This window comes from Borostomias antarcticus, assembly GCF_949987555.1.
Source record: "Borostomias antarcticus genome assembly, chromosome: 12".
NCBI lineage: Eukaryota > Metazoa > Chordata > Actinopteri > Stomiiformes > Stomiidae > Borostomias > Borostomias antarcticus.
The window spans coordinates 20,509,798-20,527,492 of record NC_140245.1 but is presented as its reverse complement, the minus strand read 5'-3'; the positions used below and the strand labels follow the sequence as shown (position 1 = coordinate 20,527,492).

The window sequence follows — 17,695 nt, the reverse complement described above, 5'->3', positions numbered from 1 at the left end:
CTGCAAAGAAGCAGTAAAATGTTATCAACCTGTATAATAATCGGCCTGATCCAACTGAAATGCATCACTAATGTTGAACAACAAAATAATCGAACTGTCCTGCCAAAGCAGCGGTCTGTTTGTCATGTAGTTTACTCTGTATGTACCCTAGAGTTACAGCAGCCAACCTTTGGCGTGTTCTCGGACATAGTCGGATAGCATCCTGAGGGTGGTGGTGGTTTCTTCTGCAGCCGTAGTCAGCGCGGGATGCACTGAGGATGAGGAGAGGGTCTGCATCTGGAAAACTACCAAATGGCAACACTCACTATTCAGCTGTGCAGCACCACAAACATCTTGTCGTGTGCGTGTGATGACAGAAACATCTCATGTTTGAAAATGTTACCGGCCAGATGTACGGCCTCAGGCATCCCGGTCTTCAGCTGGCTGTATCGCCCAGAGTTGTAGTAGCACTGGTACGTGCCCTGGTCCCGGGGCAGCACGGGGTGAACGCTCAGGGTCAGATCTCCATCGCTGGGGTGCGTTTCCATCGAGAACCGTCCGTCATCCTCGGGGTCAAAGGTCAGCAGGCCGTCGCGGAGACTCAGGATGTGATTACCGTCTCTGGTCCACCTCACAGAGACATGGCTGAGGTCCTGGGTCTTGGAGATGAGGCCGTAACAGGGGATGTTCACTGAATCACCCACATAGCTCGACTGTGATATTATTACAGGGTCTGAGAGGAGAGAAAAGAGAGGAGGAGGAGAGACGATGAGAGAGAGGGAGATGGACTTGGGAAAAGAGAAGCAGATGTGTAGGATCAGTGAGAAGGATAAGAGGAAGCATGAGCGCAATAGAGAGCAGAGAAAGAACAGGATCATATCTGCTCCCAGAATGTAGTTGTGAGAGCTTTGGTAAATGGTCCAGGATCACTACTACCAGTCAAATGGAATTGTGGTGCAAAAGTGTCCTGGATTTGATTAAGGTGGCGGCAAAAGTGGTGGCGAATGGAATTGCAGTGCTTGATTTGATTGCATTCAAATCAATTACGCATTCAGTTTGGTCCTGAATCCATTAAATCGTTTGCTGTATCATCAAGTAACTATTTGGTTTGATTGCATTTTAATCGGTTACACATTCATTTATACATTTTTGTTACTTTCACCCCTCATACGCATATGCCTGAGCATCTGGTGGAACTTTAACAAAAGGGACAAAAAAACAATGCAAAGCATACTGGACCTAAGCTGCTGTGATTGGCTGGCCGGCCTGCCTGGGACTTACTGTAGTTGACCGTGAGCCACACTGTGGAGATGGTCCTCTGTCCCTGCCAGATACACTCATACATGTCTGAGTCTCTCAGCACGGCCCTGCTCAGCGTCAGGGAGAAGTCTCCTTCCATCACCCTCTCCAGGAGAGGGAGCTCCACGCGCCGGCCGTACCCCAGACCCTCTACCACCCTCCCTGCCTGGAGGGAGGCCACGTCCTCCCCCATCACCTCCCAGCGCAGCGCCTGCTGCACCTCCTCCTGGGGCCTCTGGCTGACGTAGAAGGAGGCGTTGCAGGGCAGCGTGACGGTGTCCCCAACCTGGACCGCCAGCCTCGATAAGGTGGGGAAAGGTTCCGCGTCTGGGGGGTGGAGGATGGAGAGGGAGGGGAATTCGGAGAAGAGAAGGCAGAGGAGGAATTACATTACAGTCATTTGCAGACACCTTTATCCAAAGCGACTTACGATAATGGCATTTAACGTATGGAATCGGTGACTACTAACTAGAACTCACAAGTGCATCTCCATTCTGAACAAGTGAGAGCATAATCTAGTGCTGAAGGCAATGAATAAGGCAGAATTGAGGGTATAGGAGGGATAAGGGTACATGAATAAGAGGCAGAATTTAGGGTATAGGAGGGATAAGGGTACATGAATAAGATAAGATAAGAAAAAAAAAAGACTAATGAATAAGAGGAAGAGGAGGGTATAGGAGGGATGAGGGTACATGAATAAGAGGAAGAAACCCTCCAGGGACAAGGGTACATAACAGATGAGGATGGAGAAAGAAAAAATTAGGAATGAAAGAGGACAACAAATGTGACCACGAAAAGTAGATATCTTCAGTAAACATTCATTCTAAACAGTAAACCAAAAGTCCTTAAGTCTGTGATAACATGCTCTATAATGATCAGAATCAGAGGTGCACCTTGGCTGTGCACTCTGCCTGTCTAGTATCCACCAGGAATCTGACGCATTGACTGAATCTTTTGAGAATGACTTACCACCAACTTTCAGAGATGTTAAAAACGCAAAGAAACCCAATACGATCATCTTGGTAGCCGTCCGTGTTCCCTCGTCACCTGAAGGTGAAAATAAATCTCCAGTCAGTAGTAGCAGGTTACATAGAACATTGAAGTTTTGATCGTGGAACATCATATACCATGTAGTTACATAGGCACCTGTTTAAGGAAACGATTTGATTATGCAATTGTTTGCAGTTGATTACACATATAGCCTAATGTGCAATTATAAATCAGTAGCGCTTGATAATTCCTTAGTTCGGGATCTGGTGCCATCCATTATCTCAAGAGCCCCACAAACATAAGAGTCCCCACGTCCCATACTTGGCAACTGGTCGTTGTGCATGCGCGTCAAAGGTGCCCTTACCGAATTACGGATTTTCACAGCAAGGTAAATGAAGCTACACGTGCGTTTTGAAGCACGTTAAAACACGCGCGGCATAGGGAACAGGAAGATTGTAGGTTTCTTTTCTTTTTAAATGTATAAGCACACGTGCTTGCCACCTCGCGCCTTACTGCATAGGCTATGCATTAAATTACAATTAAGTCACCCTATAGCTTCGACGGTGCTTAGTTGGCACTTACCGGGAGGGGCAGAGGCGCACATCTCACGTATCCAGGCATTCCGTCGTAGGCTACTTGGCACAGACCACCTAGCACATTGAAATCTGGACGTTGATTAGCCTGGAGAGGCAAGACTGAACTCGACGTCTAATGAATAATATATAAATAAATGTATTGCAGACTAAAACCAGTTGGTCTCCATCACGGTGCTTTGGGAACCAGACAACCATAATGGTTACCTTTCCGTCTGCGTGCGCTTTTCCCACAGGGACAATATTATATGTTCCATTCTCCGTAAAGCGCTGTCCGTCTATTAACATAACGCCTAGCTGTGCAGGTCACCCATATGTAGATCAGATCAGTTTCCCCTCCTCGTGAAACTCTAAACGGAAGCAAACCCGGGTCTGTGTAATGTTGAACTTGAAGCATTCGTCTAGCTGCTACTCTAGCACCTCACTTAACACAGGGTTGATTGCACAGCCTCCGTCTAGACAGGCAGGAAAACATCAGCTTTCAGGGCTGTGATGACTTAAGGACAAGCTCCCTACATTGTCTCCAACCTCACAAAGGTGCTGGTAAATGAATGAACGAACAAATATTTTGCACACGTGAACTGACTGAATTGCTGAGGCTCCGTTGCAGGCGTGTACCTTTTAAAGACTCTTGCACACCTCTGACACGTTTGGACATTCTAAGCATGCTAAGCAAGGTGTCTTGTTTATACTCCTGTATATTGGGATTTCTGTATATTTTGGATCTATTGTAAATGTGTAGCCTATCTGTCTGCACTGTTACTTGTCTTTTGATGCTGTATCAGTGCAATTTTCCTCAGGGATCAATAAAATACTACTGCTGCTAGTAGCTAGTGCATAGAATATAAATATAAATGTATAATTGCCGGAAGCGCCTAATGAGACAGGGCCCTACTATTACACCCCCATAAGACTGACAGACAGGGTGAGACTGACAAGACAGACGGGCTGGCCCACCTGGTAAATCCAGCAAGACCAGCTGATGACCAGCTAAGGTTTGTAGCTGGATTTTCCAGAAGGGCCCGACTACCGCCTGCTGTACAGACACTGTGACTTGGGACCCAGCAAACTAGTCTGGCATTATGATCTCCTTCTCATGGATCAACGCCTCTGGTTGGCCTTCGCAGCCTCGAGACTGGAGAGACGATACGGGATCAGGCACATGTTCATGTGACAAACGTGAAGTAGCCTACATTCATTTAATGCCATAAAATGTTACCGTTACATAAATATAACAGAAACGTTTTAAAATTTTTAAAACATTAAAACACAATCACAAAAAACAGTGCTTCCGGAGAATAACCTACAGGAAGTGTCTACAAACATATTCCACCTAAAAAATAAAAAATAAAGTCTACAACCAAGCAAAAATATGTAATCTATATCATCTCATAATGGCAAATTTGTGATTTGCCATTGTATTGAGGTCCTGAGTGATAATGTACAACAAAGTTCATTGAATAGTCCAATGTTCTGGGCAGTGTTGTACCACACACACACACACACACACACACAACACACACACACACAACACACACACACAACACACACACGTCAGGCTGTCCAGGAGTAGGAGTAGCTGTTCATGTGGAGATGTCGCAGGGCGGTCTTGCCCAGGATGGGGGGCTGCTGGAGCTGCTGGATGGTGCTGGGGTGGAGGCCACACCCCCCCAGGTCCACGGGCTGCTCCGCCTGGGCACGGCCGAGACAGAGGGAAGAGGTGGATGAGTGTGTGTGTGTGTGTGTCTCACCTCTGACAGCGTGTGCACTTCTGCAGTACCCATTACTCATATAGTCTTTATAATACTCTCTCTGTGTTTATATTCCATACTGTCATGTAGGCCTACATCCATGTTAAGCCATATTACATTTTTACTATTCTTGTAAATGTAGCCAAACCACTATTCCTCAGACCATTTCAGTAGGATAATAAAGTGTTTGATACACTTGCTGATTAACAATGCGTAGACAAGTGTGTATGTGGCGGTGTGTTCATCTCTGAGGATGGCCAATGCGCCAAAGGAACGCAAAATATGCCTGGGACCCATCTTGTGTGATTGCGTAGTTAAAAGCAAGTGTATATCACAGCCTTGAGATTCCTGTTCAGAGGACTTAAAGTCGCACTGAAACGGACGTTTGAGATCATCTAACTTCCGTAGTTTGACGTATTTCCGACGCAAACAAGCTATGAGGGTGGGACATAATGTTTAGAGGAATTTGATTGGAACATTGACAAGTAGACGGGTTTTAAGAACTTTAGACAGATTCGATAGAAGGATAGCGTTGATTGACGGGTGGATGTCGTGAGATTATTGGCCTAAAATCTAAGGTACCTGTTGTCGTCATTGCACGTGACCTACCGTTTTCCAGGAAGTAAGAAATTATATACTTTGATATAAGATTACAACAAAAGTAGAATTTTGTAATTTTTTGGGGAATACATCGTTGAATAGGTGAACACTATGACCAATTATGTGAACCAAAATGGGACATAATGCTTTTTTTCATTTCCGTGCGACTTTAATATATGCGTAACACGAACCAGACGTTCTAGGACCAGTATGTACTGATGCACATATTTCCTGTGACGCAGTGTGTATTATGAGTAGCTTTGTGTGCGTGTGAGTCGCTGTGTGTGTGTGTGTGAGTAGCTGTGTGTGTGAGTAGCCGTGTGTGTGTATGAGTAGCGGTGTGCGTAGCTGTGTGTGTGTGTATTAACAGCATGTGTGTGTGTGTGCGTTTCTCACCGGCTCTGCGTGTGTGTGTGTGTTGAGCACGGCGGTGGGCTGGTGTGTGTAGAGGGCGGTGGAGAAGCCGCCCCTCTGCCCCGGCCGCAGCAGCAGTGTGAGGGCGTGGAGGGAGTGAGGCATGATGGGACCCGTCACCTCCAGGCTGCTGACGTCCTGGTACCCGGTGCGCACCTGCGACTTCACGTTCACACTGCGCGCCTGGACGGGACGGACGAACACATCGGTCACACACACATCTCAAACTCACAGGACAGACAAAACCCTCAACTCATGATAGACACGTGTGTTTAAGTGTGTGTGTTTACTGTAAGTGTGTGTGTGTCCTCACCTTGAGTGTGTGTAGGCCTGCTCCTCTGAAGATAGAAATGTGTGTTTAAGTGTGTGTGTTTACTGTAAGTGTGTGTGTGTGTGTCCTCACCTTGAGTGTGTGTAGGCTGGCTCCTCTGAAGGGCGCCGGCGCCAGCAGGGTGGGGGGCAGCCCCGCCTGAGACCCCGCCCCCGCCACCAGACTCTTGCAGTTGATGAGGAAGTTGATGAGGGTGAAGGTGTGCGCCCCCTCCACACACACCACCGACTCGGGCCGGTGGTCCAGACACACGGTGTTGCGCTCCTTACGACTGGGAGGGACAGGGTCAAGGGTCATACAACACTAGCCTGGAGTAGCCATCCTGACCACGTGATCACATTCTGCTCTCCACTGATCAGTCTGATCAGTCCCACATCCACATTGTTTTCCAGAAACGACTAAATAATGGGCCAATCAGGGACTGTGTTCTGACTGCTGTTCTGCCCCCCAGTAGGGACGCAGCCGCTGATTGGTTCCTGTACTGTAGGTTATGTGTGAAATTGGCAGGTCGCTGTTAAAACAGTCTCCTGAAGCAACAAGCGGTAACGTTAACGTTAGTAGAATAAACAGCCATACATACAGTTATTGCAGAAATAGGCTCAATAACAACAATTAAACAAGAAAAAGAATATGCACTAGCGGACTTTCTCTGAGGAAAAGATGTTTTCACCGTTCTTCCGACCGGATTTAGCAAAGGTTTTCTTACGCTGGCTGAAGGAGTTCAAGGTAAGGACTCCCATCCCAGACATCATCATCACATTCTAGGCAGCTAGAAGTCCAGACTGTATCGCAAAATGATTTTTTTTGCGGGGAAGTCTGGCTTCCAGGCCAATACAACACTGCCATGGGCCGCTCGGATGCAGTGACTTCAGAGTACCGGCACGTCAAATGTTCTACTGCTGAATATAAACAGTACCGATGAGGATCAGCACCTTCAGTCCAAGTCGAGCACTGCTAGTGTGTGTAAACTCAACCATAGACCAACACACACACACACGCCAGTGGAGGATACAGCTTGATGGAGATGTTATCTGGTTTCTTTATTTTATCCTGCACCCCCATCTCTTTGAGCCAGGAAAATCCATCATCATCATCCTCATCTTCATCATCCTCTCCCTCTTCTTTTCCACTGTGCTCTGACAGCCTGCAACAACATGGCTGCAATGAGTCATCATGTCACCTCTAAAAACAGACCGAAAAGAATGTGTGTGTGTGTGTGTGTGTCACTCACTCTGTGTGATCGTCCTCTTCGTCCTCCGTCTCCTGGCTGGGGCCGGTTGATCCCGCCTGCTCCCTGCTGCTCCTCCTCTCCTCCAGCAGGGGCATCGAGAACTCAATACCTGCCGAGGAGAAGCCTCTCTCTCCATCAGGACACCCAGACACTTTATACCACTCACTCTCCATCACACCCAGACACTTTATACCACTCACTCTCCATCACACCCAGACACTTTATACCACTCACTCTCCATCAGGACACCCAGACACTTTATACCACTCACTCTCCATCACACCCAGACACTTTATACCACTCACTCTCCATCACACCCAGACACTTTATACCAGACTCACTCACCATCACACCCAGACACTTTATACCACTCACTCTCCATCACACCCAGACACTTTATACCACTCACTCTCCATCACACCCAGACACTTTATACCACTCACTCTCCATCAGGACACCCAGACACTTTATACCACTCACTCTCCATCACACCCAGACACTTTATACCACTCACTCTCCATCACACCCAGACACTTTATACCACTCACTCTCCATCACACCCAGACACTTTATACCACTCACTCTCCATCAGGACACCCAGACACTTTATACCACTCACTCTCCATCAGGACACCCAGACACTTTATACCACTCACTCTCCATCAGGACACCCAGACACTTTATACCACTCACTCTCCATCACACCCAGACACTTTATACCACTCACTCTCCATCACACCCAGACACTTTATACCACTCACTCTCCATCAGGACACCCAGACACTTTATACCACTCACTCTCCATCACACCCAGACACTTTATACCACTCACTCTCCATCACACCCAGACACTTTATACCACTCACTCTCCATCACACCCAGACACTTTATACCACTCACTCTCCATCAGGACACCCAGACACTTTATACCACTCACTCTCCATCAGGACACCCAGACACTTTATACCACTCACTCTCCATCAGGACACCCAGACACTTTATACCACTCACTCTCCATCACACCCAGACACTTTATACCACTCACTCTCCATCACACCCAGACACTTTATACCACTCACTCTCCATCAGGACACCCAGACACTTTATACCACTCACTCTCCATCAGGACACCCAGACACTTTATACCACTCACTCTCCATCACACCCAGACACTTTATACCACTCACTCTCCATCAGGACACCCAGACACTTTATACCACTCACTCTCCATCACACCCAGACACTTTATACCACTCACTCTCCATCACACCCAGACACTTTATACCACTCACTCTCCATCACACCCAGACACTTTATACCACTCACTCTCCATCAGGACACCCAGACACTTTATACCACTCACTCTCCATCAGGACACCCAGACACTTTATACCACTCACTCTCCATCAGGACACCCAGACACTTTATACCACTCACTCTCCATCACACCCAGACACTTTATACCACTCACTCTCCATCACACCCAGACACTTTATACCACTCACTCTCCATCAGGACACCCAGACACTTTATACCACTCACTCTCCATCACACCCAGACACTTTATACCACTCACTCTCCATCACACCCAGACACTTTATACCACTCACTCTCCATCACACCCAGACACTTTATACCACTCACTCTCCATCACACCCAGACACTTTATACCACTCACTCTCCATCACACCCAGACACTTTATACCACTCACTCTCCATCACACCCAGACACTTTATACCACTCACTCTCCATCACACCCAGACACTTTATACCACTCACTCTCCATCACACCCAGACACTTTATACCACTCACTCTCCATCACACCCAGACACTTTATACCACTCACTCTCCATCAGGACACCCAGACACTTTATACCACTCACTCTCCATCACACCCAGACACTTTATACCACTCACTCTCCATCACACCCAGACACTTTATACCACTCACTCTCCATCACACCCAGACACTTTATACCACTCACTCTCCATCAGGACACCCAGACACTTTATACCACTCACTCTCCATCACACCCAGACACTTTATACCACTCACTCTCCATCAGGACACCCAGACACTTTATACCACTCACTCTCCATCACACCCAGACACTTTATACCACTCACTCTCCATCACACCCAGACACTTTATACCACTCACTCTCCATCAGGACACCCAGACACTTTATACCACTCACTCTCCATCAGGACACCCAGACACTTTATACCACTCACTCTCCATCAGGACACCCAGACACTTTATACCACTCACTCTCCATCAGGACACCCAGACACTTTATACCACTCACTCTCCATCACACCCAGAGACTTTATACCACTCACTCTCCATCACACCCAGACACTTTATACCACTCACTCTCCATCAGGACACCCAGACACTTTATACCACTCACTCTCCATCAGGACACCCAGACACTTTATACCACTCACTCTCCATCACACCCAGACACTTTATACCACTCACTCTCCATCAGGACACCCAGACACTTTATACCACTCACTCTCCATCAGGACACCCAGACACTTTATACCACTCACTCTCCATCACACCCAGACACTTTATACCACTCACTCTCCATCAGGACACCCAGACACTTTATACCACTCACTCTCCATCACACCCAGACACTTTATACCACTCACTCTCCATCACACCCAGACACTTTATACCACTCACTCTCCATCACACCCAGACACTTTATACCACTCACTCTCCATCAGGACACCCAGACACTTTATACCACTCACTCTCCATCAGGACACCCAGACACTTTATACCACTCACTCTCCATCAGGACACCCAGACACTTTATACCACTCACTCTCCATCACACCCAGACACTTTATACCACTCACTCTCCATCACACCCAGACACTTTATACCACTCACTCTCCATCAGGACACCCAGACACTTTATACCACTCACTCTCCATCACACCCAGACACTTTATACCACTCACTCTCCATCACACCCAGACACTTTATACCACTCACTCTCCATCACACCCAGACACTTTATACCACTCACTCTCCATCACACCCAGACACTTTATACCACTCACTCTCCATCACACCCAGACACTTTATACCACTCACTCTCCATCACACCCAGACACTTTATACCACTCACTCTCCATCACACCCAGACACTTTATACCACTCACTCTCCATCACACCCAGACACTTTATACCACTCACTCTCCATCACACCCAGACACTTTATACCACTCACTCTCCATCAGGACACCCAGACACTTTATACCACTCACTCTCCATCACACCCAGACACTTTATACCACTCACTCTCCATCACACCCAGACACTTTATACCACTCACTCTCCATCACACCCAGACACTTTATACCACTCACTCTCCATCAGGACACCCAGACACTTTATACCACTCACTCTCCATCACACCCAGACACTTTATACCACTCACTCTCCATCAGGACACCCAGACACTTTATACCACTCACTCTCCCTCAGGACACCCAGACACTTTATACCACTCACTCTCCATCAGGACACCCAGACACTTTATACCACTCACTCTCCATCAGGACACCCAGACACTTTATACCACTCACTCTCCATCAGGACACCCAGACACTTTATACCACTCACTCTCCCTCAGGACACCCAGACACTTTATACCACTCACTCTCCATCAGGACACCCAGACACTTTATACCACTCACTCTCCATCAGGACACCCAGACACTTTATACCACTCACTCTCCATCAGGACACCCAGACACTTTATACCACTCACTCTCCCTCAGGACACCCAGACACTTTATACCACTCACTCTCCATCACACCCAGACACTTTATACCACTCACTCTCCATCACACCCAGACACTTTATACCACTCACTCTCCATCAGGACACCCAGACACTTTATACCACTCACTCTCCATCAGGACACCCAGACACTTTATACCACTCACTCTCCATCACACCCAGACACTTTATACCACTCACTCTCCATCACACCCAGACACTTTATACCACTCACTCTCCATCAGGACACCCAGACACTTTATACCACTCACTCTCCATCAGGACACCCAGACACTTTATACCACTCACTCTCCATCAGGACACCCAGACACTTTATACCACTCACTCTCCATCAGGACACCCAGACACTTTATACCACTCACTCTCCATCAGGACACCCAGACACTTTATACCACTCACTCTCCATCAGGACACCCAGACACTTTATACCAGAATCACTCTCCATCACACCCAGACACTTTATACCACTCACTCTCCATCACACCCAGACACTTTATACCAGACTCACTCATCACAACACACAGACACTTTACCAGCCTGAAACACCAACTCAAACACCTCGTCTTTCAGAAACCTGCCGTCTAAAGTGACTGGACAGGTTTCCGGCCGCCTGTGCTCCTTTGCAGAGCTGCTACCGGCCCACCGTGTGAGGAGAGCTCCGAGGACGGACGAAAGGCTTACGCTCTCATAGTGTTTGGACAGGGGCGGAGGAGGAGCTGAGTTGAAACGCTCAGGCACAGCGCAGACAAAGACAGTCATGTCTGCGTTCTATTCTGTCTCCCGAGTGGTGACAACAACTGAACTGCAGAGACAGGACAGTGCAAACACAAAATACAATATATTATTTTTGTGGGTATATTGTACTTGCACTGTCCTGTCTCTGTCCTGCACCCGGTCGAATGTTGCCTCCTTCAACATACACCATCGACCTAAACAAATTCCTAGTATGTGTAAACTACCACGGCAATACACTGATTTGAGAAGGTTCTGATGAAGGTTGCATGATCGAAACGTCATAATAAACAGTCCATTTAAAACCTCATAATAAACAGTCCATTTAAAACCTCATAATAAACAGTCCATATTTGCTCCGGTGTGCGGACTGTATAGTGGATGTGCGATCAGTTTTCAATAAACTGATTTGAATGTGAAACTCACCCTCTGCCTTCATGGCCTCCCTCAGCCCCCTGGTGGTGGGGGAGAGGAGTGCAGTGATGCGGCCGGAGCCGGCCAGCCCGGCGGCCCGGAACACAGCGGTGAACTGGTAGGAGCACAGGTAGAAGTACGGGCACAGTCTGGCCTTCAGCAGGCCGTACAGGGAGGTCAGACTCACCGACCTGGGAGAGAGAGAGGAGGGAGGAAGGAAGGAGAGGGGGGGGGGGGGGGGATAAGACAGGGACAGGAGAGAGAGGGGGAGGAGGAGAGGGGAGGGAGAGAAGAAGAGATAAGGAGGAGATGAGAGAGAGAGAGACAGGAGGGAGGGGAGGAAGGAAGAGAAGAGGAGAAAGTGGGGAGAGAGAGAGCGGAGGAGAAGAGAAAGGCGGAGAGAGAGAGAGAGAGAGAGAGAGAGAGAGAGAGAGAGAGAGAGAGAGAAACGCAGTGGATAAGATGGTGAACCACATCATGGAAGTGATAAAGGAAGCACCCCCCCGTTGTTTCACCGCAAGCTCCAATTCAGAATCAAGCTCATCACCCGCAGCTACCTGAGAGGAAACATCATATTTTGGGCATCAGGGATGAAAAGCAGAGTTGTGGTTCTCTGTTTATTGATCTGTCCAAGGCTTTTGATACAGTCGATCATCTTATTCTGAAGCAGAGGCTGACTATTCTTGGTGTATCTGCGCAGGCAGTAGGGTGGTTTGTGAATTACCTAACGGAAATGCCTCAATGTGTCCAATTTGATGGGCTCACTTCTAAATGGCTTAACATTTGTAATGCTGTCCCCCAGGGTTCCGTTATAGGTCCGCTGCTATTCTCTATCTATATTAATAGTATAGGTCATAATGTTATTCTCTATCTATATTAATAGTATAGGTCATAATGTGGTCATAATGTTATTCTCTATCTATATTAATAGTATAGGTCATAATGTGGTCATAATGTTATTCTCTATCTATATTAATAGTATAGGTCATAATGTTATTCTCTATCTATATTAATAGTATAGGTCATAATGTGGTCATAATGTTATTCTCTATCTATATTAATAGTATAGGTCATAATGTTATTCTTTATCTATATTAATAGTATAGGTCATAATGTTATTCTCTATCTATATTAATAGTATAGGTCATAATGTGGTCATAATGTTAATCTCTATCTATATTAATAGTATAGGTCATAATGTTATTCTCTATCTATATTAATAGTATAGGTCATAATCTATATTAATAGTATAGGTCATAATGTTATTCTCTATCTATATTAATAGTATAGGTCATAATGTGGTCATAATGTTATTCTCTATCTATATTAATAGTATAGGTCATAATGTGGCCATAATGTTATTCTCTATCTATATTAATAGTATAGGTCATAATATTATTCTCTATCTATATTAATAGTATAGGTCATAATGTGGTCATAACGCTATTCTCTATCTATATTAATAGTATAGGTCATAATGTTATTCTTTATCTATATTAATAGTATAGGTCATAATGTTATTCTCTATCTATATTAATAGTATAGGTCAAAATGTGGTCATAATGTTATTCTCTATCTATATTAATAGTATAGGTCATAATGTGGTCATAATGTTATTCTCTATCTATATTAATAGTATAGGTCATAATGTGGTCATAATGTTATTCTCTATCTATATTAATAGTATAGGTCATAATGTGGTTGGCACCAACATTCATGTTTTTAGAGATGATACTATAGTACAGTGTGCTGGTCCCTCCATTACACAGGCTCTTTCCAAATTGCAAGCAGTTTTTAATATTATACAGAGTAAGCTATCACAGCTAAAGTTGTTTTTAAATGGTGATGAAACAAAGGTAATGCATTTTTCGAAGTCTGAGAAGAAACCTGAGAACTCCTTAGACATTCTTACTGCACAGGGAAAGAAATTAGAAGTTGTCACCTATTATAAATATCTTAGGTATCTGGCTTGATGACAGTGGGTCGTTCTTTTAAACATCAGGCTAATAATCTCCTTAAAAACTGAAGCTGAAGTTGGGGTTTTATTTCAGAAACTTGTTTCTCCATTGAGGCCAGAAGGTCTCTGCTACCTTTTTACCGGTGCTTGATTATGGTGACCTGTTGTACATGAATGCATCCGCCCACTGCCTGCGCATGCTAGATTCAGTATATCACAGTGCACTACGTTTTATCACAAATTGTAAAGCTTTAACATCACTGTACACTGTGTACTCGAGGGCTGGCTGAGACCTGTCAATAGTTACAGTCTGAGATCACATGATGTACACTGTAATCTCTGCTCTATTGTTGTTTTTGTCGGTAAAATGTAATGGTGCTATTTTGGCCATGTCTCCCTTTTAAATGAGTTCTTTGATCTCAGTGGGGTTTGTTTCCCGGCCGGTGCTCCTCACCAGGCGGTCAGGAGGCTGTGCTGCAGGGCGGGGTCCTGCGTCCAGGGCGCGTTCTTCCCTGCGAAGCTGCGCTCGGCGCCCAGCCGGGGGAACAGGGTCATCCAGGGCAGGGACGGGTGCTGCCAGTACTGCAGGCTCTGCTGGAACGCACAGCGCAGCTCCGCACAGCTCCGGGGGTCCTGGGGGCACAGGAGAGGGCGTGTGGGTGTGTGTGTGTGGGGGGGGGGTGTGGGTGTTTGTATGTATTTGAACTCCGTAGCATGCGTGTCATGTGTGTGGTTTTTGTGTGAGGGACACTGCAGTGTAAAGGCCATGATACACGGGCAACTTTTCTGGGCAATATCGCCGGCAACTCAAGTTGCCCTGATACACGGGTAGCAATTGGAGTGACAACTGCAATGGGCAACTTAACTGAAAAATAATGTTATTCAAAACCATGACCCCTACACACACGCACGCACGCACACACACACTATGCAAGTAAACTTGGCTAGCTAGTCAGATACTTGGTACCTAACGTTAACTCTGCTAGTTAACATTACCTATGCTAACTAGTTGTTTGCTAGTTGACTACCCTGGAATACTATCTGTTTATTCAATGTGGTAGCTTGAAATATTAGGTCATTTTCTGTCTAATAATGAATTTATTCCAGATTGTACAGTACATGCATTTATGGCTGGCAGAGATCATGTTTAACATGGACACGTATGAAAACTTCAGTAGTAACTAGTAAGCAAATAAATAAAGATAGCGGAGAACATGATGACAGCTGTTGAAAACAAATCAACCAAACATGTATATTCAAAATATATGAGAACTATGTCTTAATGATTCAATATATCTGAAAATAATAAAATTGGGTCTCTCTCCATCTTCTCACACCAAGCAGGATTGGCCACCATCTTTGTTGGTTTTTGCCAGTGGACAGAAATGGTCACATGACTAAAATCTGTATTCTGATTGGAGCATCCTGAAAAGTCGCTTCTGCATCACACTGTGTTGCCCCAATCGATCTAATTTTCTCAGATACTGAAATGTTGCCTCTTTTCAATGGGAAAAAATGCCAGCGCTGCCAGCAATATTGCCCAGAAAAGTTACCCGTGTGTCATGGCTTTATGAGTGTGCGTGGTGTACTTGGCCCTGTAGGGAGTGTGTGTGTGTGTGGGGGGGGGTCACACACACACACTAATGGACTGTAGTGTGCGAGTGTGTGTCTCTTATACCTGTATGCTCTGCAGCAGGTTGGCGTACTTGGCCCTGTAGTGTGTGTGTGTGTGTAATACCTGTATACTCTGGGGCAGGTTGGCGTACTGGGTCCTGTAGTGTGTGTGTTTGTCCAATACCTGTGCTCTGGGGCAGGTTGGCGTACTTGGCCCTGTAGTGTGTGTGTGTGTGTGTGTGTCTAATCCCTGTATGCTCTGGGGCAGGTTGGCGTACTGGGTCCTGTAGTGTGTGTTTGTCCAATACCTGTGCTCTGGGGCAGGTTGGTGTACTTGGCCCTGTAGTGTGTGTGTGTGTGTGTCTAATCCCTGTATGCTCTGGGGCAGGTTGGCGTACTGGGTCCTGTAGTGTGTGTGTTTGTCCAATACCGGTGCTCTGGGGCAGGTTGGCGTACTGGGTCCTGTAGTGTGTATGTGTGTAATACCTGTATACTCTGGGGCAGGTTGGCGTACTGGGCCCTGCAGTGCTGGCTGAGGCCCTGTGCCTCCTCCTGAGCCTTGGGCTGCTCTGCCCAGGAGAAGGGGAGAGGGGAGGTGAAGAGGAGGCGCGTCTTCAGGCTCCAGTCGGCAGGATACTCCATGCAGACAGGGGGCGCTATTGAGCCTGCAACTCCAGCCTGGGGACTCTGTGTGTGAACCAAAATTGTAGTTCTTAATATTCACAGTTGTAGGCTAATTTTGTCACCAAAATATTACTAAAGCTTAAATAGCAGGTGAAAACACTATCTGCTATCTAGAGGTTATCACATATCTGCAGGTTAAGGAAGAAAGGGAGGGAGGAAGGAAGGGTGCAATAATAAGTAAATAGTGTTTAGACAGGGGGAAATTATGATAGGAAAGACCGATGAGTTAAAGTAGCTAGCTACACATACCATTAATACAGGTGTCCTCTCCTCCAGGAATAAGTCGTCCTCTTCCTCGAACAGAGAGTCGTCTTCTGAGACAGAAGGCTGTTTCTGGACGAAACGGACAACTCAGTGAGTTCTATAATATATAATATAATATCAATCTATAATATCAAGTGATACAAACTGAGATCAGCTTTAAGAATTCCTGTAGAAATACAGATTAATATATTGGTGACCGGTATAATGTAGGCTAATAATGATGAGCACGGATAATTCTGCTTTGAGCTCAAGTTAAGAGCAAGATATTCAAACGATGTAAATTAACCCAGGTCTTTGGTCAGAGTATAGTATACGGCACCCAATGTAACTTTAACTTTAGCTCTACACGAGATTTAATGTCCAACCTTGTCGGACACGGCTTGTTTCTCTGCCATCATCAGTCGTTCGCTGAAAGGCAAACCCCGCTTTGTTGACGTCTCTCCCCCCGTTGCTGCCGAGTCGAGCGGCTTGACACCGGCCAAGGAGTCGGTTTCACCATCGGTGTAGATTACTAGTCTCTTCTTTGGGCTGTTGTAGGTATTTTCGATACTAGCGAATGGGTTCCTCCGCTTCACTCCGCCCCCGGGGCCGGCCTGGGCACCGAACAGAGGCCCGGGGGAGAACGGCCGCACTCCCGGTAAAGGGGCTGCATGACCCGGGCTGGACACGGAGCCTCCGCCGCCAGAACCGACACCCTCACTGCGGGCTCTCTTCCTCCGCATTCGCAAGATTTCAGCGGGTCGTTTGAAGCTGGGGGAATAACCGGCTTGTTCAGACATTTCCGTTGTAGTTTTGTCCTTAGCTAAATAAAACAAACGTAGGGAATATGTTCGTTGAACAGGAGCTAAATGTTCCGTGCTGTTGTTGATGTCTTTTCCCTCTCGTTGCAAATTTCGCGCGGCAGCAGTGAGAGGGAAACATGCAGCGATCACGTGATAGGTTGGGATACATGTCATGTGACTTCTAGTGAGCCTCGTAAGACTATCCTGATCTCGCGAGCTCACCTGAAT

General features: G+C 46.4%; 1 protein-coding gene across 1 annotated transcript; it reads right to left on the bottom strand.

The window, feature by feature from the left end:
- Positions 1-4,415: 4,415 nt before the first annotated feature.
- On the bottom strand, positions 4,416-17,464 carry donson (DNA replication fork stabilization factor DONSON; the record flags this gene model as incomplete). Its single annotated transcript, XM_084446479.1, has 10 exons — positions 4,416-4,553; positions 5,609-5,809; positions 6,030-6,228; positions 6,970-7,086; positions 7,189-7,297; positions 12,179-12,357; positions 14,578-14,756; positions 16,224-16,424; positions 16,671-16,754; positions 17,051-17,464. The coding sequence occupies 10 exons, from the start codon at positions 17,462-17,464 to the stop codon at positions 4,416-4,418; spliced, it is 1,821 nt and encodes a 606-aa protein (XP_084302605.1).
- Positions 17,465-17,695: the final 231 nt, after the last annotated feature.